The 27,679-nt window shown below is 43.6% G+C and overlaps 1 protein-coding gene across 1 annotated transcript; it reads left to right on the top strand.

Moving 5' to 3' along the window:
* Positions 1-2: 2 nt before the first annotated feature.
* Positions 3-26,495, top strand: DCUN1D3 (defective in cullin neddylation 1 domain containing 3). The gene is made up of 4 exons (XM_033074196.1): positions 3-79; positions 11,546-11,621; positions 16,279-16,811; positions 18,689-26,495. The coding sequence occupies exons 3-4, from the start codon at positions 16,381-16,383 to the stop codon at positions 19,170-19,172; spliced, it is 915 nt and encodes a 304-aa protein (XP_032930087.1). The 5' UTR covers positions 3-79; positions 11,546-11,621; positions 16,279-16,380; the 3' UTR covers positions 19,173-26,495.
* The last annotated feature ends 1,184 nt before the right edge of the window (positions 26,496-27,679 follow it).

Here is a 27,679-nt window from a genome sequence, read left to right as displayed (position 1 = left end):
CAGCGTCACGGCGCGTCCGCCAGCTGAGCGCTCGCCCGGAAGTGATGCGGTGGAGGCAGAGCCGCTCGGCGCCGCGGAGGTGAGTGAATTGGACCGAAGCTCTTCCCGTCCGCCCGGGCTGCGGGGGAGCGGCGGCGGGGGCAGCGCGGGGCTCAGCACGGCCCGGGCGACGGCGCGGGCGGCGGGGTTCGTCCGTGGCCGCCGCGCTGCTGCTCAGCCCCGCCAGGGCCGGTTGTGCTCGGGGGGCCCCGCGCCTCCGCCGCCGCCCCCTCACGTCAGGGCCCCCCGAGCCGCAGCCCTGCAGCGCCGGGACAGCCGCCGGGAGCGGCCGGGCAGCGCTGCCCCGGTGCCGCGGGCGGGGCGGTCCCGGCCGGGCGCTGCTCCGAGCGGTGTCGGTGGGGTCCGGTGCCGCCGGGCCGTGCCCACCCCACACTCATCCCTGTGCCCCAGCGGCGGGGCTGCCTCGCCCCGGGGTTTGCTTCTGTTTTTTTCCGTTCCGGTGTGCTCCGTGTGCGGGGTCCCAGAACGTCGCTGGCGCTGGTGGCAGCCCCGCAGCCCCCCAGGGCCGGGGAGAGCCGCTGCTTTGTTCGGGTGCGCTTCGTGCCCAGCCTTCTCACGTGTCACGCTAGAACGTGAATGTTCGTAGTGTTTTCAGGAGAAAGAGCAATAAACTGCAAAGCGATTTATTTCCAAGGTAGTTCTGCTATCTGAACGTACCTCCTTTGCACAGCCACTTTTTTCCTGCTTCAGCTCTCCTTCCTCCCTCCCCTGAGTGTGTTTACCCTTCCTGTGCAAGCTGCAATCTGCATTAATCACTCTCTGGGGCTGTGGTGGTACTAATAAGCTACTCATAACAAATTATAACTTGCATAATCAGTGTTTCAAGCAAATATTGGTTGGAAGAATATGCCTATCCTATCAGTGCTGTAGTTGCTGGAAAGAATAATTGATTGTCTTCTAAATAGTTAACAGTGCTGATATGCTGCCCTTCAAAATGTTACATTGATAGCTGAACAGGCTGATGCCAAGTGTCAGAATACAGCATTGATCCATAGCTGGTAACTTTTTTTGAATGGCAGTGTCTGTCACATAATCTAAAGGGGTAATGAGTTAAGTGCTCTGAAAAAAAAGGGGCCATAGCTGTACAAACAAAAAGCACAGAACTGCCCTACCTTTTTGAAAATTACAGGCCTCACTGGCATGGTCTGTATTTTTTTGAGAGAACAGTTGACCAAAAGACATCATCTAAACAAATTCTTACATGTTTAAAAACCTCATTGTTAAACACTTAATGTGTAGGTGCTGTATTACTATTTTATTTGAGCAATGGGAAGAGAGAGTGTCTGAGTACTTGTGTCCCTTGACTGCATCTGAACACTGCTGCATGTTTCCCTGGTGAAAGATAATCCTCAGAAAAAGAAACACAGTTCCTTAGTTAAGATTGCCTATGTAAGTAGAGAGATCTGACCTCATGTTCTTGTCAATTCTGTAATCTGTCCTCAAAGTCTCCCCCACACAGGTGTGCCATGGTGGTCTGTGGAAAACATTCACTTTTACATGACAGGCAGCTCACAGCCTAAAGCAAAGGTTTTCTACACATCAGCAGAAAAAGGAGAGCTTGTGATCTGTGTTGAATTAGTTCAGATTTGCAAAGTGCAACTGGCTTTACAAACTTACTGCAAATACTGGCTCTTGTAACGATTTCTAAAACTCTGATTATTTTGTAATAGCAAGTTGTATGTAGGCATGAATACTGTAATTCTTAAAAAAAGGTAACACGAGTAATAACAGGGGAACTTACAGCTTTGGTTGGCTGCTTTCTTTGTGAGACTGACAGCCTGCAATAAGAGCTGTAATGAGCTCATGTAATCAGCTCATATAAAGGATCTTCAAGGCTGTGTTAGGTGCCTTTTCTGCTCAGATTCTTGCTTTATTTTGAAGTTGAATGTTGTGCTCATTGTTGTGAGCAAATTCTCAATGATTTGTCTCAGTAGTTCTATAATTTGTTGATCTTGGAAATTCATTTATAATTACGTCTGGCTTCCATGACATGAATTGTGTTGTAAAAAAGATGATCAGATGAAGGAATGACTTTGAGAGAGAGCTAAGAACAGCTCTTTTGGAAGACCCTCATTTAAATTAATTGAAGAAGTGTATATTGAGCAAGAAGGTTTGACAGACTTCTAGGATGTGTTCTGACAAATTTGAGAGTGGATAAGGGAGAGGCTTGGTTCTGCTGCTTGCTTTGGTTCAGCTTAAGGAACAGGAAGAAATCCTCTGTGTTGGGTGTGTGTATAGGGGCAGTGGGGTATAAATTGGGTGGAAAGGGGATGGAAGAAGGGACAGACATGTCTTCTAGGCTTGCCTTTATTTCCTCGTGGCAGAAAGGAATGCACAAAGGGTTTGGATACAGAGATGCACGGCTGCAGGTCAGAAGTGGGAGTGCCCCAGCACTGCTCAGATCTGTCCCACACTGAAGCACTTGATTTTCTTTATTGGTTCCAGGGAAACGTTGATAAATTTAATCTAGAGCCTTGGAGCACTATAAAATCCATCATGATGGGGTTTTGGCAGTTTGTAAGAACTTGCAAATGGCAGAAACAATGTTATTGTTTCATTAGGCACATGGCTCTGTACATGAATGTAACAGGAAAACTGTGAGTAAGGAGACTATAAAAATAGAAGTATAGGATGTTAGAAAAACAGTCCTTTCTTTCATCCTTAGAAATACAGAAGAAGCTGAATATTGGTAGCCAGATTTCTTGGAAGGCTGAAAGAACAATCTGTAAGCACTTGAGGGACTTGGTAGTCACAGGAAGATGAGGGGGGAGCCCCCTTAACAGTTTCATCAGAATTCCCTGGCTGGGCTCCTTCTCTTTGGCTGCTTCTCCCTAGGGGTCTGCATCTTATCTCTCTGGCTTCCTTTCCTCTATTTGCCTCTGACTAATAGGCTTTGTCTTCTGGTTACTGGAAGTCTAATAAGTTCTTTTGTCTCTTACCCCTTCCTCCTTTTTAAAAAATAGTAGATTAATGGCTGTAATGTTTTGCAGACTATATGTGTTAGTGACATGGATTAATTGTATACTTGACTCTTAAGTTACCCAGCAGTAATGACATATTAAGTTGATTTGAAACAATGGTAATTTCATGGCAAATGTTCAGGGCAAATGTTGCCTTCTGGTAAAGTGCCAACTGCAATTTACCCCCTGTAAACATGTGACAAGTAAACTGTCTATGCACATTTTCAGTGTCTTCTGTGCAGTAAGTCTTGAGTGCCTCTTTTGAAACAGTGATTTCTCCTTCCCCCTGTCTTGTCTCTTGCTTGAGTCAGGTAATTACAGATCTGGGTTGAAACCTTCCCAGGGAGTGATCAGGAAAGCCAAGACTTGCAGACGTGTTCCCATTGCTCACTGGCACCTTGGCTCCCCCCTTCCCTAAGGAGGGTTTGTGGATCTACCCAGCTCTTGGTGATGGGCTGTGGGTGAGCAGTGGGAGAGCCCCAGGCAGGTGGGGGTTGGCAAAGCCAAGGGGAGCTCTGAGTTCTCCTGCACCAGTGCCAGTGTTCTTTGTGGTGACATGGGGAGGTTCTCCTTGTCACGTGTGGCTTTGGTGTGATAGTGTGGTGAGGATTTTACATTCTGATCTCAGTGCTGGCCATAACAGAGCAAAGAGTGAACCAAAGCCTCTTGCCTAAAATATAATCTGAGAACTGACCCATTTACCTTTCCATTTCATCTGTGTGTTGGGGGACAGCTCTCTGGTCCAATGATCTGCATATTAAAGGAAGCAGAAAATCTGGGCTTTAGTTAAAGGTTATTTAATTGCAGTGTTTTGCTGCTAGAATAATGACTGTTAGGGGACTACTTAGATGTAAGTGTTAAAGAACTGTTTCTCTGAAGTAGGAAAACTGTAGAGAAACAACAAATGCATAGGATTCCAGTAAAGAGAGTAAGCTAGTATAATCTTCTGGTGTCTCAGAAAGAATGGTTATAAATGCTGTTCTGTCTGCAGCATCTGTTTTGTGAAAGACAAAACTTACTTTGCAAAACATGAGAATGCTGTTCCTGACCTCCTGTCACAGTTTGTTATTCCCGCAAAGTCAGACTGCCGGAGACAGTGTGACAGTCATAGTTGTTTGTTGTCTCACTTTTCCTGTTTAGTGAACATAAGTGGGTTTTTTTGAACCAAAAGGATTATGTGCTCCTGAAATACACCAGTCTTATTTTTGCATCCATGTAGTAGCAGAAAGTGGCAGTTTTTAGTTCATTCCTTGATTTTTTTTTTCATGTGTGATGCTTTTCCTCCTGCAACTTTGGAACTTGCAATGCAGTCAGTCTTATCCTTTTGTTTTAAAATGGAAAGGGAGGGAGGAAATCATCTTAGCACTATGATTATGGAAGGCATGTGTAGCTTAGTAATAAATGCACAAACACAAATGTCCTAGCTGTTAGTTTTGGTCATATGCTGACTGTTCAATATTTTTATTGCCAATGAGTCTGTACAGAGAGCCTTGAGTATTCTGGATCAGCATATAAATGGGTGGCCTGGAGTGCCAGAGGTCTGATGTATTCCAGCTTCCAGGTTACCTGTGCTTGGATTAGTGATTATGTCTCATGAAGCACAGGAGAGATACCTACACACCTGGTCTCTTGTGGGGCACAGGATGTCAAGAGAAATCAATAATATTTGAAAACTTATGGGGGAAAGTGTGTTGGTTAAAGCTGCCACCAGATTTTTCAAGGAGAGGCAAGAATCTTTGTTACAACTAATGACCAAGTTCAAGTACTCAAAGGAGTTCCTTTGAAGCTACTGATACAGTTAGCATCAAAATACTGCAGAATGCTTTATATAGTGGGAAATGCTGGTGTTGTTCACTGAAATAGGGAAGTTGCAAATCAAATCAGGAGAGAGAATTAGGGCTTCTGCAGGTGTGTATTTTCTGCTTTAGAAACTGCAGTCAGTTAAAAAAATACAAGCATATGCTCTTAAGGCACTTTCATATGTCAGTGCTTTCACTTAGAACAATTTGTTGTACATAACTTAGATATGATTCCAGTGTTTATGTGGTCAGCTGGTACTGAAGTTCCTACACAACTGTGTGCAGTGAGTGATTCTTTTGGCTGTCAGTCTGTAAACTGTGTTACACTCACTGAGATGGCCAGTGGGCCTTCTGTAAACTCATTAAGAGCATCTGCTGCCAGCAGGGATCTTATGAGGTGGTCTGGCTCTTTTCTTTAAACTTGGGCCTTCAATGCTGGGTGCTGTGTGGGTCCCTGTTCTCACTGCTGCTTTCTGCTGGAGAAGGGAGACTGTCAGCCAGAGCTGCTGGAAGGGCTTCCTTTTTTTGTATGTGACTGCTGTCTTTTCTTCATTGTTGAGAACAGCAAGAAATATGAAGTTACTTATTACAATTAGTTTAAAGCATATCTTATTATTACAGGAGTCACTTGATATAAACCTGGATTATATTCAGCTGAATGTAATTGGTGAAGGCACCTCAGACACTTCAAGGTGAAGTGTGATAGCTGAACTTAGTGTAGAAGAAAATCTGTGCACACTTAGCTCAGTTTAAAAGTAAATGTTTTTCTTTCCATTGCTGAGTAGATTGTAGACCAAGGTGGTTTTTCAAAGTTATTCTGGTTTGGCTGCACGGAGCCGCAATTTTCTGTAGGTTAATTTGCTGAATGGATTGAACCAGGGTAAGGTAAATACTTGTAGCACAGCAACTTTCAGATGCCTTCAGTGGGATGAATCTCTGTCAAATAACCAGGGGCTGTGGTTTCTTTTGGTCCCATAATCTGCAGTTTTGCTGTAGAGATGTGAACTGGTCGTGTCAGCACAGAGTAGCTCTTCCCCTGGCATGAGCTGCTTTAATTATTCATAATACACACTGAGGTGTTAAAGGTCTGTCATGCTGTGCAAAAGTTGGTGTACCCTGGAAAAATACTGAAGGATTATTATTGTACAACCCTTTGCACATGAAAAGGGAAAAACCACACAAACTCTCACTAGAAGATTATTTGCTTTTTTGTACATGCTGGACCTTTTATGGCCTTTGTCAAGGATCTTGAAGGAGAAGGGGAAATTCCTCAGTGACTGAACTTTTGTTTTTTGAAGGTGGTTGAATTATGTGCAGCAAAATAAATGAGTTTGTTCATGTCTGAGTATGTAAAAGGTAGGGAATTGGATGGAATCTGATTTGGGTTCTGGTTTCAGCTGTACTGAAAACTGATGGCATGATCTTGAACAGCACTGTTGTTTGGCTGTCTTGATTCCCCTTCTGCCCGTTGTCTTGTTCATAGCTTAAATAGACTTCTCAAAACAAGTACTGCTGCTGCATGAATTAGTTCATTAATTTATTTACATTACAAAAGCACCTGAAGGCACCCATCTAAAATTACATTCTGTTTAGCTAACTGGACTTGGGTTTGTTCTTTGAAAATACAATAATCCTAACAAATCATTCCACCCACCTAATAAAGTAAGATGAAGCACATAATAGGAAACAATTGAAAAATTTTTAGTGGGGCCAAATGGAGAAACAATGAGAAGTAATCAGTAAGTAAGGTATTGTGTGGTTAGAGAGTGTAAAGGGAAGGTAGGGATTCAAGGATGATGCATTTATCTGCTGAAAAAGCTACTTAAGGAAAGTATTTTCCATAAGAAAAAAGTAGTAAGGTGCTTTAGTCTTCCTCTGCCTATAATTTTTCACATTATTATTAATTTTTCCTTAAGCTGGCCTTGGACAATTAGCTGCATGCAGTGAACTACAGATCTGAAACATCTGTACCACTTTTTCTTGAGAGTACAGTAATTTCACGAATACAAGCCGCACCAATTTGACTAAGATTTTGCTCCTAAACCGGAAATGCGGCTAATAATCAGGAGCGGCTAATACAACCTCAGAAGTGCCTGCCAGAGTGCTGAGCCGAGCAGCTGCAAAGTCGGCATTTTGCGATTGTTACAAATCGCTACTTTGTTGCACCGCGGGTGGAGCCTGGCTCCGTGTAGGCAGAACGGGGGGCGGGGAGAGAGGCGGGAGAGCTCTCTTTCCTCCTCTGCCACAGCCCAGGGGAGAGACGGGGGGGGGGGCCCGGCGCCGCCATTGCTGCAGCTCGGGGAGGAGAGGGGGGACCCGGGCCGGCCCTACCGCGGCCCGGGGAGGAGAGGGGGGACCCGGGCCGCCCCTACCGCGGCCCGGGGAGGGGGGGGGAAGCCGGCGCCGCCATTGCTGCGGCCCGGGGAGGGGGGGGGGAAGCCGGCGCCGCCATTGCTGCGGCCCGGGGAGGGGGGGGGGGAAGCCGGCGCCGCCATTGCTGCGGCCCGGGGGGGGGGGGGGGGGAAGCGCGCGCCGCCATTGCTGTGGCCCGGGGAGCCGACGGGAGCCCCGCGCAGCCATTGCCGCGGCTCGGGGAGCCGACGGGGTGCTTTGTCCCCGCCCGCCGCCGCCGCGGCAGGAGCGGGGAAACTCCGTCCCTGCCCGCCGCCGGCGCCACGGGCGCGGGAAAGCTCCGTCCCCGCCCGCCGCCGCTGCCGTAGGAGCAGGGGAAGCTCCGTCCCTGCCTGCCACCGCGGGGCAGCGCCGACCCGGGGTGACCGAGCCCAGGGGCAGCGCCGGCCGGCCCCGAGCTGCAGCACCATGCTGGACCACCTGGCCCCGTCAGCGACCCCTAGCGGGCCGAGCCTGCACAGCCTTAGCTCAGCCAGTAAACCCCGCCCTCCCGCCGTTCTGTTAATAATTGCACGCGGGTCCTCGCTGCGAACGACAGAGCGGCTTATATTCGTGTGCGGCTTATCTATGGACAAAAACCAAAATATTTGCCAACACCCAGAGATGCGGCTTATAGTCAGTGCGGCTTGTATTCGTGAATTTACTGTACTTACTGAACTTCAGAAATGAAATGTGGTGTCATGCTCTGTGAGTGCCTGCAGAGTCAGGTGCTCTTCAACGGTGCAGAAAGCAGGTTTCTTCTGCCCAGTCTTGAGTGGAAAAAACACCTTTGATGAGTAAGCTCTGGACTTGGAGTGACAGCACACCAGGTCAGGGCTCAATTGTTGTAAAGAGACTTTTGCCTGCATCCTGGTGACTGAGGGGGGAGAGGAAGAGATTTGGTGATAACTCTGTTCCTTGGCCCTGAGACCTGGCCCAGCATTATGGACTGTAAATATGGTGAAGTTGTTTCTGATTTTTTTTGTCTTTTTTTTTTAAATTTTTGTACCTGGCCTTCCCTTACAAAGTGTGTAAGCCTTTCCAGTATGATCTTTCTCAGAAGTCTGCTTCTCATTTGAGAAAGTATTCAGGCTTCCAACATAGCTGTTACCTGGCTTGGTTTTCCCCTAGACTGCCATGTAGCCTTCTGCCAAGTGGCAGCTGGAACTCTGCATGGTGCCTTTTCAGGTGTCTGTGAAACCAGCTTCTACTCTATGCTGACATGTTCTGTAGAGACAAATTTTACCCACTTTGATCACATTTCTAAAGCTGTTTTGTTTCCAAAGCTCAGACTGAGGTTAGTCAGAAATAGTTTTGTTATCCTGGTTTGGAACAGATTGGTAAAGTTCTCCTGTATCTGCCCACAAAACCATTACTGTCTGTAATTCATTGAAAGGTTCTTCAGCTGCAGGAAGCCTCACAAACTAATAATTAATTTTAACTAATTGTAGCAGGAGTTTCCTGCTTTTAGACTTCCTCTTGAGTAACTTTGCATAAGTGTATTTGTGCAGCAGTGGTGTGGAGCAGATCAGCGTGACAGACAGGTGCTAGTGCAGCGCTCGGTTGGGGATGTGGTGGGGTGTGTTCTGGGCTCCTGACAGCCCATAATGTGCCATTGTCCTGCACTCAGAGGGTTTCTGCTGAGAAAGTTTCATTGCAGGTTCAGACTTGAAATAAGCAGTTTCCAAAACGTGGTGGCTTTGACTGAAGTTTGGTTTATGCTCTAACACTTGGGCACCAAGTGCTTGGTGCTCTAGTGGGGAACTCTGAACTGCACAGTGAAAACTTCCACGTGTAGAGCTGATCCTCTCAGTTTCTGCCTGCTAAAGAGGGAAACAATACCATTGATCCTTCACTGATTCCCCCCAGGAGAGCAAAGAAAGTTGCCTTTGGTGAGAAGGCTGCCTGCTCTTACCTCTGGGAAAGCTGCTGGGGGTGTGGAGGGCCTGCACTGATCTCCTGCCCAGTGCTCAGGAGAGCGAGGTCCCAGGGGCTTAGACACAGGTGTGAAAAGAGGCAGTCGAACAAAACAAAGGCCTCCATCATCCCAAGGGTCCACACTATTTACTGACTGACTTCCCCAGGGTTGCTGAGGGGTTGCTAATGAGCAGTGCAGGCTGTTTGAGTTCTGTGCTGTGATGCTGCTGCTCCACAGCAGCACAGGGGGAGGGGTGTTGGTGACCACAGCCTGCAGCTACACCTTGCAGCTCTGGCCCAGGGACTGAACCAAAACCTGTGCCACCAACATGCTGATGTTCTGTCCACCCCTGCTGCACTCACTGTACATGGTTTAGGATGAAGTCAGTGCATTGCTGTGCTATGACAGCCTTTAAATACAGCCTTGAAGAGCTTGATCTTTTAACTGCTAACTCATACTAACTTTTTGTTCTATATGCCATAGTTGTGTTGTCAAAGTTGACACATTAAAAAATTTAAAAAGGTTAAATGGACAACTCAGAAGAATAGAAATATAAAGAAAGGGGAAGAATTGTAGCTGGAGGTTCTAACATGTTAAAATTTCTGGCTCCAGTCAGTGTGCGTGTGTATAGGTCAGCCAACAAGGAAATTACTTCAAACAACCTGAAAAAGTTTGGCTTTTGCTGGGTAGGGCTGATCCCCATCAGATTCTGCTTCTTTTGAACTTGAAATAAGTGTTTGCTTCCAGTATGTGCAGTAAGTCAACTGGAAATGTAGATTTGGTGGATCATGGGATCATAGATATCTTCCAAAGAAATACAAATACGTTTGAAAAGTAGCTTATTGCAAAAAGTTGCCATGACAATGATTTTTCAAAATGTGAACTGTAAGATGTTTATACAGGTTTCTGGGGAATGAGGCTGCACAGCAGCCTGTATTTCTCCCTGGTGATTTATAAAAGGAATTATTTAGATGCAGGAGGCCAAAAGAAATTAACATAGATGTGCCAGATGTTGCATTTTTTTGAATTCTTGAAATTCATGGGATGCTATGGTGAAATAGGAAGAAATTCAAGCTAGTACTTCCACCATGAGAAGAGAGGCAGACAATCCTCTGTTTCCTTGCATGGTAAGCTGCCTGGTGTCTGTGCACCCACTGGAGTGTCTGCTAGAAGAGCTGTGAAGCCATGGGGGAGGGAAAAAGGGTGGTTGGTTGTGTGGAAGATGAGGTTTGGGAGCACAGTATATAAACCCAGTGTGAAGTAGACTTTTAGTCTCCATCTCAACAGTAAGTGTCTAAAAATGATTCAGTGGAGATGTGGTTTTGCTCTGTGTGTGTATATGAGTGAAAGTACCATTCTAGAGTTTCCAGGCATTTTGAGATGTTTGGGGCTTTTGAGCTCTATCAACAGCTTTGGTCTGAATTAGGTTTTATGTGTCAGTCAAATTTTCCTAATCCACATATAGAATTCAGGTTTGGGGAAAACTCGTGTGGAGATTGGCATGTGTGAAAAGACCTTGTTTCATGGTTGTATTTCTATACTCACCCATCTCTTTCTGCTGAAGGATGCTCTGAACAAGCTAATGTTCCTGCTTGTTTCCAAAGAAGTAAATCTTATGTAAAAAGTAAGTGTGCAACAAGGCAGCTTTTGATCACCTGTCTGCTGCCTAGATGTACTAAGAGCTGTAAAAACGAGATGTTTTAGTGTTTCTGTTAGTATGGCAGAGCAGGGGAGCTTTGCCAGAGATTTCTTGTTTGTTTTGTTTTTCTACTAGATCAGATAGAGAGGTGTTGACTAGGGGCTGCAGTTGCAGCTCTTGCTACAAAAACCAGACATACCTTTGTCTGCTTCTCTTCAGAGATTCCTAGTTATACAGCAGAGCTGTGAATTTAAGAGAAGTGAAGTTGAGCCAGCTCGACTGAACATGGGAAAACAAACATGGAAAAGAATGTGCTAGAGAATGAAAAAAGAGAATTACTCTCCAGACCCAAATTATGCTTTGCTAGGTAGCAGCTGTCTGGCATTCACAGATTAAACAGCACTCAGCTAACATGCAGTGGCAGTGATAGCATGTCCTCTGCTTTGCTTTGAGGGCACGAAATGAGGAATTAACTCTCCCATGCTGAAAGCCATGAAAGTATCCGGAAGTGTGTATTTACCCCTAACAAACATCTGAATTTGTCTGTTGTTTTCAGTACCTGTTTTATGGTTCATATGACTGCAGAGTTAATGGTGTAAATGCTACTTTGTAAGTCAAAAAAGTGAAATAGTTTTTTATAAATTATTCTTTGAGCAAATGGAGTTTGGCTCTGAAGAGTTCTATTAAATGCACAACTGGTTCTCAGTGATTTGGTGCGTTTCATGGTTTTCACAGCCTCTTCTAAATGTAAAGATTTGTGTGGTCTTTTGTCTTCCAGCATTCTATGTAGAGTCCAGGGAGCCTAAAGGAAGCTGTGAAGCTAGTGGAATGATTCCCTGTGTAGCTGAAACTATGTAAGTATGAGATGTTTGCTTACAAGATCACTTGTCCAGCACAATTGTTAGAGCAGCGATTGCTTCTGCTTCAGCAGTGGCAATGATCCTCTCCTGCCTCCCCAGTGGGAAGCTCTGTGTATCTGTTCAGGGCTGAAAACAGACAGGGCATCCATGATACACTGCTCCCTACTCTCAGCTGTTTTTAAAGTCATGTATCCCTGTCCATTAAAAGTGAGATAATGCATATTGGATTTCTGTAAAATTCTTAGACTGTGCTCAAGTGTTTGTGAAAAGCTGAGGCTGGGTTGAGGCTTAGTTAAGCTCTAGTTATGTTGTCTTTGCCTTAGCTAGTGAAATGCTACTTGGAAAGGGATTTAATGGTTGGCTGAGCTGTCTCCCCTTTTGTTATGAGATTTCCTAAATTTGTCTTTGAGGTCTTCTTGAATGTATGGAAAGCTTTTTCCTGTACTCTCTTGATACTTGCTGTGTTTTGAAACTCATTATAAATACCTTCTGATGCAACACTTTATTAAACAGCATAATGCTTGTTTTGCTTGTTGTTCTCTGGTCATATCCAGTAACTTCTATTACTACAACAACATCAGTCATAGAAAAATACAGGGTTGCTTAAATAACTCCTTTGCATCTTCTCTCCTCCTGCCAGCTCCCCCCCACACTTCATTGCTGCTGTTTTCAATTGTGCTATGGTGTGCTTGTATGATTGAGAGTTATTACTGAGTCACTTTGTTTTGCTCCCTTCAAATTTTGGTTTATGTGTGATCTGGTCATTGAAAATGGAGGAAAAATGCTGCAAATTCCTTACAGCACTTAGAAAAAAGTGTGACACAACACTCCCACCAAATCAAAAAGCCCCACCAAGCATTAGCCAAGGCCTTTGTAATCTTCTCTAGGTTTTCATTTAATATGTGGGGCCATATGGCTCTGCACATCCTTTGTTCCAGGAGGGTGATTTTCCTTTAGCTGGCTGTATTCAGCAGCCCTCATCTTCCTGTGTTTCCAGCTGCTGACTCCTTTCTAGATAGGTGCAGAGAATGTCATTGTGGATCTCTGCTTTGAAAGAGGAAGATGGCCTCATGGGCATCTTGGTGATTCATATGTACTGGAGATCATTGCTCAATGCTTTTCTGAGTAATAGACTTTGGGAGCACTGCATCCTGTAGCTCTGAGCACATTCCAACCTTAGCCCTGAATTTTGATCCTTTTTAGTAGAATGGCAAGAGCAGTGGTCACTGCTGCCTTTTATGTCTTGCTTTTATGCTGTGCAAGCCTCTTAGTAATTTTGCTCTTGGGAACTGACCCTTTTGGGAATTGATGCTTTGCCACCAATCCAGTGTAACCTTTGTGTACACAAGAACTTTATACTCATAGCTCCTGATCCAGCTGGGAGAAATCTCTGCTGGTCCTTGTGCTCTGTGATACTCACTTTGCTCTGCAGCTGAGCACACAGCTCTGCTCACCTTCCTGAGGGTGCTGTCTCCCACTCCTTGAGCTCTGGCTTCGCTGCAGCTCCTGATGCTGCAATTAGATCCTCTCTCCAGCCTTCCTTAACAAAAGGGCCGGCTTCTCCCACTTGTTTCTATCTCCTTCCAAGGCTCTTGTTCCTTTCATGCCTTGAAACCTGAGTCACGTAGGAAGCGGAGGTGACTAGTTAGTGAAGTGGATCCAGCTCAGCGAAGGCAATTTACAGAAGGGTAACTGATGGAGTGCCAAAAGACTTTTCTCTTACAAAACCAGATACATGCAGGAGCTGCCAGCGGATGCAGTCTGGACTTCTTTTTTTTTCTCGAGCTGGTTTTGCTATTTTTGGGGTAGAATGCTTTTAAGTATCTGGCACATGGCATCAAGTTTCATGTAGAAGAAAAGTGAGGAATTGCAGCAACTTTACATCAGTATCTTCTGATGTTTGTTCATAAGGAGTAGGATTGTGCTCAGAAAACCTCCTTGGCAGGGAGGAGGAAGAACTCTGTTACTGCAGGGAAGAGCAGTGCTAGCAGTGCCCAGGCAGTGGCTGTTCAGCAGCATTCAGCTCTTTGTAAGGCAAGTAGGAGTACACAAAATGTGTTTGTTAGAGGGGTACAATGTGAGGGAGGTGGTTAACTTGCCCTCTAGGGGTTAATGCTACTGGGCTTGCTTGTTTTTTGGAAACTGCTTGGTGGGACACCTCCTTACATAAAGGTGTCTGATAATGCTGGCAGATCTTCCTTCTGTGTATTGTAGTGCTCTTTTTGACAGCAAATGATTTTAAAACCCATCACTTTCATCACACTGGTGATGTCACTTTGGAAACCTGAACATTGGATTGTTATCATTAATACAAGCTGTTGCTTAGGCAGCACGACAGCATGTGTCACTTTTATTAGGTAAATTATGGGCATAGTATGTATTGCAAACTATTGGGATTCCTCAAGTGAATTGGATTAATTACAATGTGTGTGATTTGACTACTTTAGAGGAAAGTACTGTTCACTAATAGGCAGCTGATCCTTAACCTTCTCCCACAGGAAAAAGCTGTTCCAAATCACCAATAGCTAATAACTGCTGTTACATCTTTGAGCAGAAAGTCTTCTATACTACCTAAACTCTGCTTTAAACTCTAATACTAGTCTGTACTCAGGATTTTTTATTCTGTTCTTTTAGCTGCATACTTCTCTCTAAAGAAAAATTTGTCCAGTGTGATGCTAGCTGCCTCTGAGAAACTGATGGAAGAACAAGAATTAGTGTAGATTGAACATTTGAATTCAGATGATTTTAAAGATGGGGGGAGCAAGTGGGTATGTGGGAGTTAATCACTAAGCAGTTTTTACACTGCCTACTAATATCCTGTTTGTTTTGGTGTAATGAAATAATGACTGGTGTAGACTGGAGAGGACAATGTTGCTCAGGCACCTGGCAGCACAGAAATCAGAGCCAGGCTGTGCTTTGCAGCTCACAGAGCTGTGAAGTACTAAGGACCAGTGAAATTATCTTATAATTTATATTTACATGCACTTATGTTGACATGCATATTTTTATAAATCCTTTCAAATACATACTGTTGGGAATTTCTTGAATACATTAAATCAAACTTTGCTTGCCTATAAAAATGATGCTGCAAAGTTAATATTTAAAGCATTGTGATGAAAGAATATATAATACCTTTGTTTCTTTGCCTGCTTAAAATATAGGCATTTGCTAGTTTCATGTGTGGGTTATGTGCTTAAGAAAAGGGACTAGGGAGGGAAAGGGAAACCAGGTAGTCAAAACCAGAATCTTGGCTGTTGTAGTTCCACTGGCAAAATATTTTGCTCATGAAACTGCACACGTGCTGTTTTGACAAAGCAGATATAATGGCTGAGAGAAGATTTATTTTTGTAATCCTGATATCTGAAAATTCATCTGTACTTGCTGCTGCTGTTGGTTTACAACTTAAAAGAGGGCTTCAGTCTCAGTAAAGCTTTGCCCAAGAAAAAATACAATAGAACTGATGTGACAGCTATTGTATTTATTAATTTTAAAATTTTTATCTCCTTTCTTATTCTAATTCTAAAATAAAAGCTGTACACAAAGTTAAGTCAAACACAATTTTTATGTTTGAAGCTTTTGCCCAACTGACAGCAGAGGTGAAATGCAAGTAAGTGTGTAAAGGAGGACTATGATAAGCAATTGCTTTCTTGGAGCTGACATTTCTGAGAAGTGGAGTGTCCTTGGTGTAGCTGCTTGCTGATAGGGCAGTATCAGTGTATTAGCTTGGTTTTAACAGAGAAAATTGGAGAACCCTTTTCTCTGGGCAGAATATCATTTCCAAATATGCAAGGCTTTGTGATTTATAAAAAGAGAGTATGATGAAATCATTTTGGCATTTTAATTTTTATTTTAAAAAAATCCCCTCTGAACTGGAATTACTACTTCTTATCTGCATGTGTGTCTGTCTGAATAAGTTTTATGAAGAAGGCCCTCTCCCCTGTCTGTCTCCTTACCTGAAGGGAGGAGCCCACTTGAAACAACGAACAATTTTTGAATACTCTTTTGCATAAGAAGTGTTGCCTCCTTTTGGCGAACACACTCTGTGTGTTTTCAGTACAGAACCTAGATTCCAAACTTTGTTTAAAAATAAACACACAACTTCCACTCTCTCTCTTCTTCCCCCAAGCCAACCAACAGCCAGCCCCTTCCCCCCCTCCCTGAGATGTCCCTTTTGCTGATTTCCTAGAGGTACAGTCTAGATCCAATGCTTAGGTCTCTGCCAGGTTGTCCCATCAGTGTCCCTGTCCTCCTTTCCCTGCTTTGTTTCAGTGTTTTATATTCTATATATAAAAGGTGGGTATACTTTTAAAAACCATTTCCTTTAAAATGTTTCTGGGTTAGAGTTAGTGTGTCGTGATGAAGCCTGTGCATGAATCAACCTCTTTGTAACCTATGCTGCAGTAAGAATTTTAGGAATTTCCTTTATTAGGACCCGTTAGTATAGTGTAGCACTGAGTGAGCTGTATTGATTTTTAGGTAAAACAGCCTGAAATTTATGGCTTATTCCAGCCTTGTGTACACTGCTCCTTTTCAGTATGCAAAGCTAAAATATCCTGAAGTCAGTCACTTAATGGCAAATGTTATCCCACATTTAATACTTCAGATATTCTTTATAGAGAGACAGCAGTTTGACTCTGAAACTGTTTTTCAGGTTAGCTGAGTGCTGCTAATGGCATGGTGAGATGTGTTGAAGAGCAGCTGCGAGGGTGTCCAAGGGCAGGGGGACCGTGCTAGGAGCTGGGCTTGCAACATCATGGGCCAGTGTGTCACCAAGTGCAAGAATCCTTCTTCTACCCTTGGCAGCAAAAATGGGGAAAGAGAATCTGGCAGCAAGTCCCACAGCAAGAGAGGTGCAGTCCACAAAGACGACCACGGCTCAGCTTGCGGGAAGGCTTCAGGAGACATTCTTGTGAATGGGACAAAGAAAACAGATGCTGCTGTAGAGTCCAGTCAGCCTCCAACATTCTCTGGAGATACAAAGAAAGACTCTGTTTGCAGTGCAGAGGAATCTTCTCTTCAGAGGATTGGGGAGTTATTCAGGAGGTATAAGGACGAGCGGGAAGATGCCATACTGGAAGAAGGAATGGAACGATTTTGCAATGACCTCTGTGTTGATCCCACTGAATTTAAAGTACTAGTTTTGGCTTGGAAATTCCAGGCTGCTACCATGTGCAAATTTACAAGGTTAGTTCTTGTAGAACTTGTAATTATTTTCATATGTTAAAGTATATCCTGTCAACAGTATGTTGGAGAGACAACCTCATTAGCTTCACTTACTTATTTCTTCTAACACTTGTATTTTGATCAAATTAATTCCTACCACTGCACAAGGTAAGCTTTGTATTGTTTTCTTTTCCCCTTCCCCTCACACTGGATTTCAGAAGATGTGGTTTTGGCCATTATGTTGCTGCTGATGAACAGTGTAGTGAGATTCTATAGACATTAATTTATTCTTGATTTGCCAAAAGCAATTTACTGTATCCAGCATTTTCTTGGTGATGGAATTGGACACTGAAATTAATTTTTCCTTTAAAGTAATGTAAGATTCTTTAGTAATTGCTACCAACTTTCTTAACAGTCTGTGAAAGAATGACAGAATTGTTCCTGTCCAACCAGTGTAACACCTAATGTCTTTTTCCAAGACTAATCTTGTTAAAGCATAGAGAGAGAAGGAAATGAGATGATTTTGACACTGGTAGCAGTTTCGTACTAGCTGACAAATGATTGCTGTTCAAAGTGCTGTGCACCCTTCTGGACAAGGGACTCAGTCAACAGGCTGTCAACGTGTGTGATGCTACAGGAAATAATGCAATGGCTAAAATTCCCCTCACTAAACCCACAAGCAAACCCAAACTGCAGCAACCTCCCCCAGCTTGATTGTCCAGGCAATGTCCAGATGAGAGCAAGTGAAGAGTGCCTACAAGGCAGGGTGAGAACAAATTTTTTGTTTTTTGGTCTATCTAGATTGGTTTGAGTAATGCTGCCTGTTTTTACTGAGCTTATTACTTTGGTGTTCAGAGCCTTGACCCAAGCCTCTGCTGTGCACTGAACAGCATCTTCAGAGTTTTGTGGCTGAGGGTGTGTGTCAAAGGGATGAGTTACTCTGGAATGTAAATGTGGATTTACTGGAGGCTGACAGCACAGGTATTTGCTAAGATGCTAAAGGGATTGTAGGTAGTGTCTGTGATTCTGCACAGCTACCATGAGCATTATTAACATGGTTTTAATTTCCTTGGAGAGGACAGATCTAGTGGTGAGAGGTTGTATTTGTTGAAGGGCACGCTCCATGGTACAGGTGCTGATGGATTTCATCCATCAAGGAAAGCTATGTGGTCTGTTCTCCTGAGTGCAGATCCATGTCTTGTCTTCCCCCCAGCCCATCCTGTATCAGCCTGCTGGGTCTCCTGGCTGGTTGTAACAGCTGCTCACAAGCATCAGAGAAACTGGAGCTAAATGTGTCCCACTTGGCCACTTGGTCCAGAGCTGGTGCTCCAAGCAGTGTCCATACATTGTGCTGCAGCCCCTGTGATGCTGTGCTCCCTTCCAGGCTCTCAGCAGATGCCTTGCTGACTGACACCAGTGGCTCCCCTTTGGTTTTGCAGGCTGGAAGAGCAACCAAAAACCACAGGAAAAGCAGCAGTGAGCTGCTATGTCCCTTGCAAGCAGTTTGCCCAGAGCATGGGCATTTAGGCACAGGCAGTATTGAATCAAGTTGGGTTAAATGTTGATTTCAAACATGTGGGATTTCTTAATCACTTTTTAATGTGAAAGGCATCCCAGGGTGTGAAAGTGTCCAGAAAAGCCAGAAAGCAGAACCTTTCAAATGCTAACTCTGGGGGGTTGTGTGTGGTTCCCCAAGGCATTTAGGAATGCCTTGGAATTGTCTGTCTTTCCATTGGCTCCCATTGCCAAAATCTGTGTGCCACTGGAGCTGAGGGTACAGCTTGTCTTGTCCAGATGATCCCCTTGGATTCAGTGAAGCTGAATGGAGATGGGATGCCTTGGGCACTCAAGGTCGGTGGGAAGGGCTCACTCTAATTTTCTCTTCTCTTGCCTAACAGGAAGGAGTTTTTTGAAGGCTGCAAAGCAATAAATGCAGACAGCATTGATGGCATTTGTGCAAGGTTCCCCAGCCTCCTAAACGAAGCCAAGCAGGAAGATAAATTCAAGGATCTCTATCGTTTCACCTTCCAGTTTGGCCTGGACTCTGAAGAAGGACAGAGGTCACTACATCGGGAAATAGCCATTGCCCTTTGGAAATTAGTCTTCACCCAAAACAAGCCCCCTATTTTGGACCAGTGGTTACACTTCCTAATCAAGAACCCCTCAGGAATCAAGGGAATCTCCCGGGACACGTGGAACATGTTTCTAAATTTTACTCAGGTGATTGGACCGGACCTTAGCAACTACAGCGAGGACGAGGCCTGGCCGAGTCTCTTCGATACCTTTGTGGAGTGGGAAATGGAGCGAAGGAAAAAGGAAGAGGAAACCAAATGTATTCTGTCTTCAGACACAGAGGGCCTGTGTGTGGATGAACAGACTTAGTGGTGGCCAAGCAGCAGTGACAAAAGCAACTTGTTGCCCTTCACAAAATGTAAACTCTGGATGTTTCTGGAAATTACCGAGGCTCCAGATTTTTCTACTTTACACCTTTTTCTGCCTTGTCTTTGAAAGGGCTCTAGAATGCTGTATCATGTTTTAGGCACTTTCTTAATTTTGGTTATTCCTTTTACTCTCGCCCTGAAATATTTGACCCTGGCTACAAGTTAAGCTTTTTATTTTTATTTTATTTTTTTTTAAGACTTCAGATTAGTATAAATAAGTCTGATACTTCTTGCACAATGTAGTTCTTTTTAGTTAGGTTAAATTAACATTGCTAAATTATACAGTGCCAGATTAAGTTTTTCATACTACATCTGTCAGGGCAGGTCTGTACTGTGTGTAGTGCTGTTTACATTGTTGAAATTTTAGGCTGTAATAATTTTAAGGTTTTATACCAAGATGAACAGCAGTGTTAACTATAAATGCATTAATCCTGGGTAATAAGGCTCTAAAAACCAACATAAGCAACAGCTTTTTGTAATATGGCTAATTCCCATTTTGAGCTAACTCCTAGTGAATGAGTCCAGATCATTCCTTTTTTGGACTTTCAAACTAAATGTTGGGATTGTTTTATAAAATTACTGTACCTGTCAGTCAACTGAGTGGTAGATGACGATTTGTATCTAAATCTCTTTACACATTCACATAATAAAAGAGCAGTACTACCTCAGTTTTATTGAAAGTGGACTTGTTGATGGACTTCCATTTTCTCTGGAAGTTGTATTTTTGTGGTACATGAGAATATTTTTACTTGACTAAAAGAACCAAAGGTTCTGCTTCTTAAGTTTGCTAAACATTGACAGAAGCAACACACAAATCCTAAGTCTTCAAGGAAAACTGTGGTATAATTCTGCTTTAATTTGTTTGATTTATACCTAAAGTATTACCTTACTTGTCTGGCAAGCACAGTACTTCTATGTAAGGAATTATCTTTTGCATTAATATTGACGAACCAATTTTTTAAACCATATGTTTAATTGCTAAATTGCAGTTAATACTCCACACTTTTTGGAGCAACAATATTGGCATCTGATGACAAAGTGAATTCTTAATGTGTTCTTAATGACAGCAGTGTAGATGAGTCATTTTTAGACTGATTTGATAATATTTGGATAGGAGTCAATTTATTATTTTACAATGCCTGTATTGGGACTATTTGCCTGTTGAAATTGTGACTTAAAGGGAGTTTTATTAACACTGGTTGAAACTTTTTGGGTTATTGATGCTACCTTTTTTAATTTTAGTATGTCAACTTTTTTACACCTTTTGGTAAAAGGATTGATTGCCAAGGCTTTCTGTATAGCCAAGTGCTGGCTTAATGAATTTGATATACTTCCGTTACACACCTTTTTGTTTTCAGAGCTGCATTTCAGGATCATAAACAGACTTCAGCTGAAAAAAACAAAACAAAACAAGCCTGGATAGTCATCCATAGCATCTAATAGCTTTTGTGATATAAGGGTTTTAAAGCTAAAGGGAAACAGGTTTGAAGTGGTGAGCTTGTCACCAGGTCCAGGGTGTCATGCTTTGCACATCTGCTGTGCCCCCACAGGGTTTAGCAGAGAGGGGAGTAGGATCTGCCCGTATTCTGGGACTGGCTTTGCTGGTATGCAGCCCTGCAAGAGCTTGGTTTTGAGGTCATAAATCACTAGCAAAATGTGGGTAAGGCAAACTGTTTATAAACAAACCCAGAAGCCACAGATAGCATCTCTTTCATCTAATAAAAGGAGAGTTTGGTCCATGCTGCTCTTGCTGGGACACAGACTGTGGAAAACAAGTGTGGTTGTTTTAGATGCAGCTGAATCTGTTCCTTTGCAGGAGTGCCCTGAAGTTGCTGTTTTATTGGTAAATACACACAAAGCTTTGTCTTTGCTTCTCTAACTTTGTGTGGCATGTAAGTGTCCGGCAGCAAAACCTTATTCTGATTTGATGAGCAAAGCAGGCCAAAGCACTCTTGCTGGAATTGTTGAATTTATGGTGAGACTTTTGCTGGTGTTATTATGGTGCTGTTATTTTTAAGAGACTAAACTAAATTCCCCAACAGAGGCTGCTTTGCTAGGAAAAGTTCCAAATGGAGACTGATTTGATAGTAAATGAAGTCTGTATTTGTAAGTTTGAGACTTTTCATTCATTCAGCTATTAAATGCTTTGTTCATCACTTCTTTTTTTTCCCCTTAAAGGAAATTTAAAGTGTCCAGAGTGTGAAGGTTACTATTCAAATAGGTAGCCATTGCATGCATGCACACCAGCTCATGGCAGCTTCTGATTTACACCCTAGCATGCAGCAGCTCCAAAGGATGAGGGATAGAGCTCTTTAAGGAAGGTGTTTATCTTGTGGTTGGAATGTGGACAGCAGTGAGGAAATCCATCTGTAGTGCATCAGGCTCAGCCAGATGTAATGCAGCTTCTTTTGAAGGTGGAGGTGAACACACAGGAAGGGACATTCCATTACCAGTGGCTGAGGTCCCACGTGTTCAGTGTGGGGGACAATCCTGCTCCTGTTCTGCTGCTGGGCAGGATACTTGCAAAAATAGCCAAATGATCTGTCTAGCAAAGTATCACTTATCTTTAGCCTAATTCCAGTCCTTTAATTACCATTTACAGAAGCAAACAGAACAGACTTGTCAGTTCTAAACTCCTGAAGCCGGAGCTGAAGGTGCAGCTCTTTGACAGTGCTGGCAGTGAGTGGGGCTGTCAGACCTTCTCTTGGATTCCCTGGTGATTTTGTGATCCCATCTGAGACTGCCCAGACTCTGTAATGCTGGGGTGTGGGAGTGGGGCTTGTGTGTCTGAAAGGTCTTTAATAATATTGGAACCTCTGAAAATATGTTTGTTTAATGGTTAAACTGTGAATATCTGTGGAACAGGCCAAATACATTCACTCTTCATTATTATATAATTTAATTCTTCATTGTGTAGGGCACAGGACTGTAAGTGAGCAGTGATGCTGATGAAATCCTTGAAACCGTTGCAACTGTTTAATTTTTTTTAAAAAATTAGGTTATGTGTTAGGAAACTTTATGCATGTGATGAATCTGCTGCAACTTGGGATAAATAACTATAGATAACTATATAGATAGTTGGAGTAATATAATGGAAAACTGGTCTGATATCCACAGTCTGTGGCATTTTACTGCCTTCTCTTTTATGCAAAGAAATACAACTCCTGTAAACTTTAGCCCCTAGTAATAAAACACCGACCACTTACACCCTATTATAGTTTGCAACACCTTTAAAATTTGGCTTCCAGAACTACTGGAGGTTTAATTGTGCTAATTTTTACTTGGGTGGGTGCATTTCTGAGATCTGTCTATTGATTGAAGTAAGAATTTGAAAGATCCTGCCCATAGCTGACCACAAAGCATGACTGAGGCAATGAGTTGGAATCGAACACCAAATCGTGAGTTTATTTGCTGCTGGTGCTATGCTACATGGAAAACTGCAGCTTTTTAGTGCTGTGCAATCCTAGTGAAAGGACCACAGGGACATGGCCACAGGTCTGGCAGGTGGCACAGAAGCAGCTGTGGCAGTTGGGACTGTGAGAGCTGCTCCCCCTGGCTGGCCCAGCAGATTTCCTAGATCACCTCTGAGCCAGGGCAGTTCTCAGCCAGTTCAGAGCATGAAGTGAGCTCAGGTTGATCTGAGGACAGAGTGGTTTGGGCTGGTGGCAGAGGGTGCAGCCCCTTCTCCCATGGACAGTGCTGGGGGACAGCAGCAGCTTTACTGGGTGACTTTTATTTCACTCTCAGTGTGTCCATCAGAGCCTGAAGAACCCATGGATCCAGGACTAGCCTGTCACCCATGATTCCCAAGCCTATGCACTTAACAGTGACCTTAGACTTTTTGTGATACTGTCAACATAAGTTTTGTTTCCAAAAAAAGCCCAACAAAGTTAAGGAAACACCACGTAGCTAATAGCTGCCTCAGTTGTGATATTGTTTGGTGGCTGAGGTTACATCATTCCCATTCTTTGGTAAATAATAGTCATTGTGAGTTTCTGGGTCTTGCAGCCTTGTGATTGGCAGTGTGATCCTGTTTTAGAAGGTCCTCAGTAAATTGGACATCCAGTTCTTCCCTTGAGCCCACTCTGCTCAAAGTGTGTGCATGTGAATTTAGCCTTTCATATTAAAAAGGAAGATGCTTAACCTGAAACTCAAGAGTTCTTCAGGGTAGTGCTTCAATATGCAGAAAAACACTTTTTTTTCAAATAAGTATTAAAGCAAAGTGTCTGCTTAAATTTTGTTGTGTGCAAACAAACCCACCAGTGTTAACATTTTCTCTCTGGACTATTGAAGATCGAACTTTGGTTTTATAGTGTGAACTGAAGTGAAATTCATGAGATTGTAAAACAGAAAGAAGGCTGTATCTCCTTCACCATGAAGTACGTAGGTATCTCTACCTCTTGTTCTTAGACTTGAATAGTTTAAGGCTACCATCCTTTTGTGCCAGGATTTTATGCCTGGATGAGTAATCTATTTTTTTTAATTGACCCAAGTTAAGTATTATCTATTTGCCATAGTTTTTGGTATCCTGTGTTTAACCTGTATGCAAAGGACCCTTTGAAGGGGGCCGGGTCATGCTGCAAACCAGAGTTGGTCCTCCCGGGTGCTACTTTTGGAGTGCAATAGAGCGAGTGAGCAGAGCTACGTGGCCTGTGGCTCAGGGGCTTCTGTCACCACACATCCTCTTCCCTGGTCAGGCTGCCTGTGCTGACAGTGAATTGAAGATGGAGGAGCTGCTCCCCAAGAGGGAGCCATCAGCCTTTTCATTTGCCCTTGAAAAGCTTTAGGAACCCACCTGATGCAGTGCCATGAGTGTATTTTTAATTTAATCAAAAATACTGTGTTTTGTTCCTTGTTGGACTGGACTTGTCACCACACAGCAAAGATGGGAGCTGCCAAAGTGCAAAGGCTACACACATCCATTTTATCCCTGAGGTCAGAATCCTGCTCAGGATAAAACCCTTGTCCTTGAGTAAAGCTGGAGTGTTCTCAAGAGAACTGGAGATGCCAGAGTGGCTTTGGTGCTCAGCTGTGTTTATTAATGCATTGGGGTGTTCTTCTCCATGCAACACATCCGTGTCCTTCCTTTCCTCCCCCCAAGCAGACTGTAACAGTTGCTGTCACTGCAAATCCCCCATAGTTTGATGCTGTAGCAACTGCCTCTGCAAGATTCTTCCAGTGTCAGGGCTGGTTTTGAGGTGTGACCTCTTGCACTATCAGGATGGGCACGTATTTCAAGAGAAGAGGGGACATGTGAAACAATAGGTAAAAGGAGCATGTACGTTCTTGTCCTAACAGCTTGCCTTAAATCACTGACATTGCAGCGGTTCCTTGCTACTATTGCAATCCTCAGTCTTTGAAAATCCAACTGGTTCTGTAGGTAATACTGTTTTTTGTTTAATTTTTAATAAGTTTCTATCTTTGCTTAATTGCACTCTTCAGATAAGCCCTTTTTGGATAACTTGTCATTTCACACGCAGGGAAAAAAATCCATCTCCAGTGTTTGTGCTGTAAAGTGTTTCTTTTTTTCCCCCTGTAAATTATATCTGGACTAAAGGTTGCCTACTGTTGAAGCAGTGTGTTTACTTGAATGTTGCCATTTTATGCAGTTACAGCTGCTGACTTTTGCTCTTCTCTGGGCCCATGAGAGTGGAGATTGTGTGGCCAGAGGTGGCAAACCTGCACAGAGGATCGGTGGAGCTGAAGGCTGGCTGCTGCTCCCATGTGTGTTACATGTTAGAGGACTTCACACATGAGTGCTCCATATTTGGAAGTTGTGACTTTTCAAGTCATGCCAAACAAAGTTATTTGAAAATACACTTGCATTCTTGCCTGTACGTTTGAAATAGTCTTTCAAAAAACAGATGGGCTGGCAGGAGGGTTGGAGGGCCTCATGCTGTAAGTTGTTGAGTAACTCAAGTTCCAGGAGCCACGATGGGACTGGCAGGATTCTGTCCTGAGCCAGGCTGTGGGTTTTGCACTGGCTGCTCTTGAGGGCATGAAGCAACCGCAAGGCCTTGATGGGCTGTGGAGAAGGGTCAGCCTGGGAGCACTGGTTGGTGCAGCCTCATTTCCTTCTTGTGGGTTTGAGGCCCCAGTTCAGCCTCAGCTCCCTGTGTGTGGAAGGAATGCATTTTGGTAGTGTTTGCTCCCAGAGAAGTAACTCAGTGTAACTAAGGGAGCGTGGCTTTGTGTGGCTGTCACTGTGCCTCGTGTGAGCACAGCTCCCTGATTCCTGATGGGCCTCTGGGCTCCTCAGTAAACCAGCAAGGGAGGGCAGGGTCACATCTGCTGTTCTTTGTGCCCAGGGCTGTTTTGCCTTTCAGACTTACCCAGGAGATAACCCTCTATGAGCCAGTTTTCTCACTCTGGGAAATGATGAATGTGTTGCATGTCATGGAGCAGCTCCGTGGTTCTTCTTTGGGACAGCAGTGTCAGAAGTGCTGTGTAAATGTAATGCTTGAAAACAGCTGGAGTAAATTCTGTTTCATGTAGGATCTTTATTTCAAGGGGATGCAACCAAATTTGAAACCTGATCTAGAGGAAATTGGGAGAATTTCAGGACAATGCATCTACTGAATCCCAATCATGTAAAATTACTTTTACATCAAATTTTCACCATTGGTGTCTGGAACAGAATGGAAACAGCATCTTATGGAATGTGCAATCTAAGGCACAATGCAAGTAAGGTGTGATAAGAAGGTTGTCTTTACTTGATAGCAATCCTGAGTGCAATGTTTTTGTTGTGTCCCTTTTGGAAGAAGAGCATTAAGTACAGTCTGAGGTTTTTCTTTTCCTACAAGCAAAGCATTGGTTTGTCCATTACTGACTTCTTGTGAAATTTGTGCCAGATGTATATTAAATATTTTGGTGCTTTTTCTAATCCAAGCTGCCATTCATTTACCTGTGAGATTATTGTACTTCTGTATATTTAAATGACCGACCCCTTAAAGAAAAAACAAAACAAAAAAAAATTTCCTTTAGTCACAATGTATCCTGACTACTGTAGCTTGTAAATGTTCCAAAGCTTCTGGGTTTCCTGTATTCCAGTAAGGTCTGAGGGGAGGGGAACAGCTACAGAAATCTCACCCCTGGAAAGGGAACTCGCACGCTGTTCTGTGCATTACTGAACAAATGAGTAACATTTGTGGTGTTTACATAACGACACGTTGGTGTTCACTTTTTTGTGCTCAAGCTTTGTACAAAATGTCTTATTTAAAGCTGAAGTCCTTTTTACATTTTTCAATTAAAAAGGGACAAATTACTTATTTTTTCATGCCTATGAATAGGACTCTTGCTAGTTTTATTTGTCATGTGAGTTTCTCAAGCAGGACTCCTGGATGCTCACTGAATCCCGTCTAGTCCTGGCAGGGAGGTGACCACATAATTTTTAAGTGTGTGGAAGGAAAATTAGCTGTTTTTTTCAACTTTGCAGTGTAAATGTCTGCAGGGGATGAGTGCTGGGGTCAGATTGCCCTTCACCTCCTGCTCAGAGCAGGGACTGGCTGTGCTGCTGAAGGCCTGGCTCCCTTTTCTGTGGGAGCACTGATGTTATTGCTTATACCAGTTTGCAATAGCTGGAGCCAAATGAATGCCAGGCTCACTTGAGTGACCAAAGTACCTTTGTGTGAGAAATTTGGCTGCATTCATCTTGCTGAATAACTGATTTTTCAGGTGGCTTTAAATTCAGTCATTAATGATATTGACAGGAGCATCTCCTGCCTGCTCACTGCTGCTTCTGGGCTTGCGCTGGACTTACCTTTCTCCTACTTTCCTGTATTTGTGCCTGCTCCTCCACACAACAACTCCCAACTTTCAAATCCCAACATAAGGAAAGAGCCCAGCCCAGCACAGTGAACTTAGGGTTGGAAAGTAGGAGGGTGTAAATATTCCACCAGCTGTATTTAATATTTTCTGGAATGATAACTATTTCAACTTTATCTTAGCCTATTCCAATTCACATGGAAAAAATCCCTCATCTCATGGTCAAGCCTTTTAACAAACATTTCCTTTTAATTTTTCATTTTTTTTTCCTAAGTGCCTAAAACTCTCCTAAGCATCTTTGTGCTTGGAAGTTCTGTATGTTAACAAAATATGCTCAAGCAGCCTCTCTTTCAAGTGGCTGCAAAGGACAGGTGTGGAGCTGTCAGGTTGCAGATCACCTCATCCTGATTCCAGCTCCACACAGCCATGTGCTTTCCTTCAGACATCCCTTGCCCCTCCCACAGCCACATGGAAGCTTTTTTTTTTTTTTTTTTTTTTTTTTTTTTTTTTTTTTTTTTTTTTGTGTGTGTGTGAGGGGAGGGTGGGGGGTGGTTAGGGAGGGAGGAGAAAGTGGAGATTGTCCAAGAAGCATGAATCACTGATTCCTCCTTTCCATGGACTAAGTACAGCACTTTCCCGGAAAGGAGGCAGTGACTCCAATTCAGGGGTTGGCACTGCACAGTT

The sequence above is a fragment of the Catharus ustulatus genome, chromosome 16 (genome assembly GCF_009819885.2).
Source record: "Catharus ustulatus isolate bCatUst1 chromosome 16, bCatUst1.pri.v2, whole genome shotgun sequence".
Classification (NCBI taxonomy): domain Eukaryota; kingdom Metazoa; phylum Chordata; class Aves; order Passeriformes; family Turdidae; genus Catharus; species Catharus ustulatus.
The sequence above is the reverse complement of the archived record's forward strand: the minus strand, read 5'-3'. Positions and strand labels throughout refer to the sequence as shown.

Excerpts from the sequence above, each read along its gene's own strand:
- DCUN1D3 (XM_033074196.1), top strand. The coding sequence starts at position 16,381 with ATGGGCCAGTGTGTCACCAAGTGCAAGAATCCTTCTTCTACCCTTGGC. Across the intron at positions 16,812-18,688 it reads ACCATGTGCAAATTTACAAG|GAAGGAGTTTTTTGAAGGCT; the intron begins GTTAGTTCTTGT and ends CTTGCCTAACAG.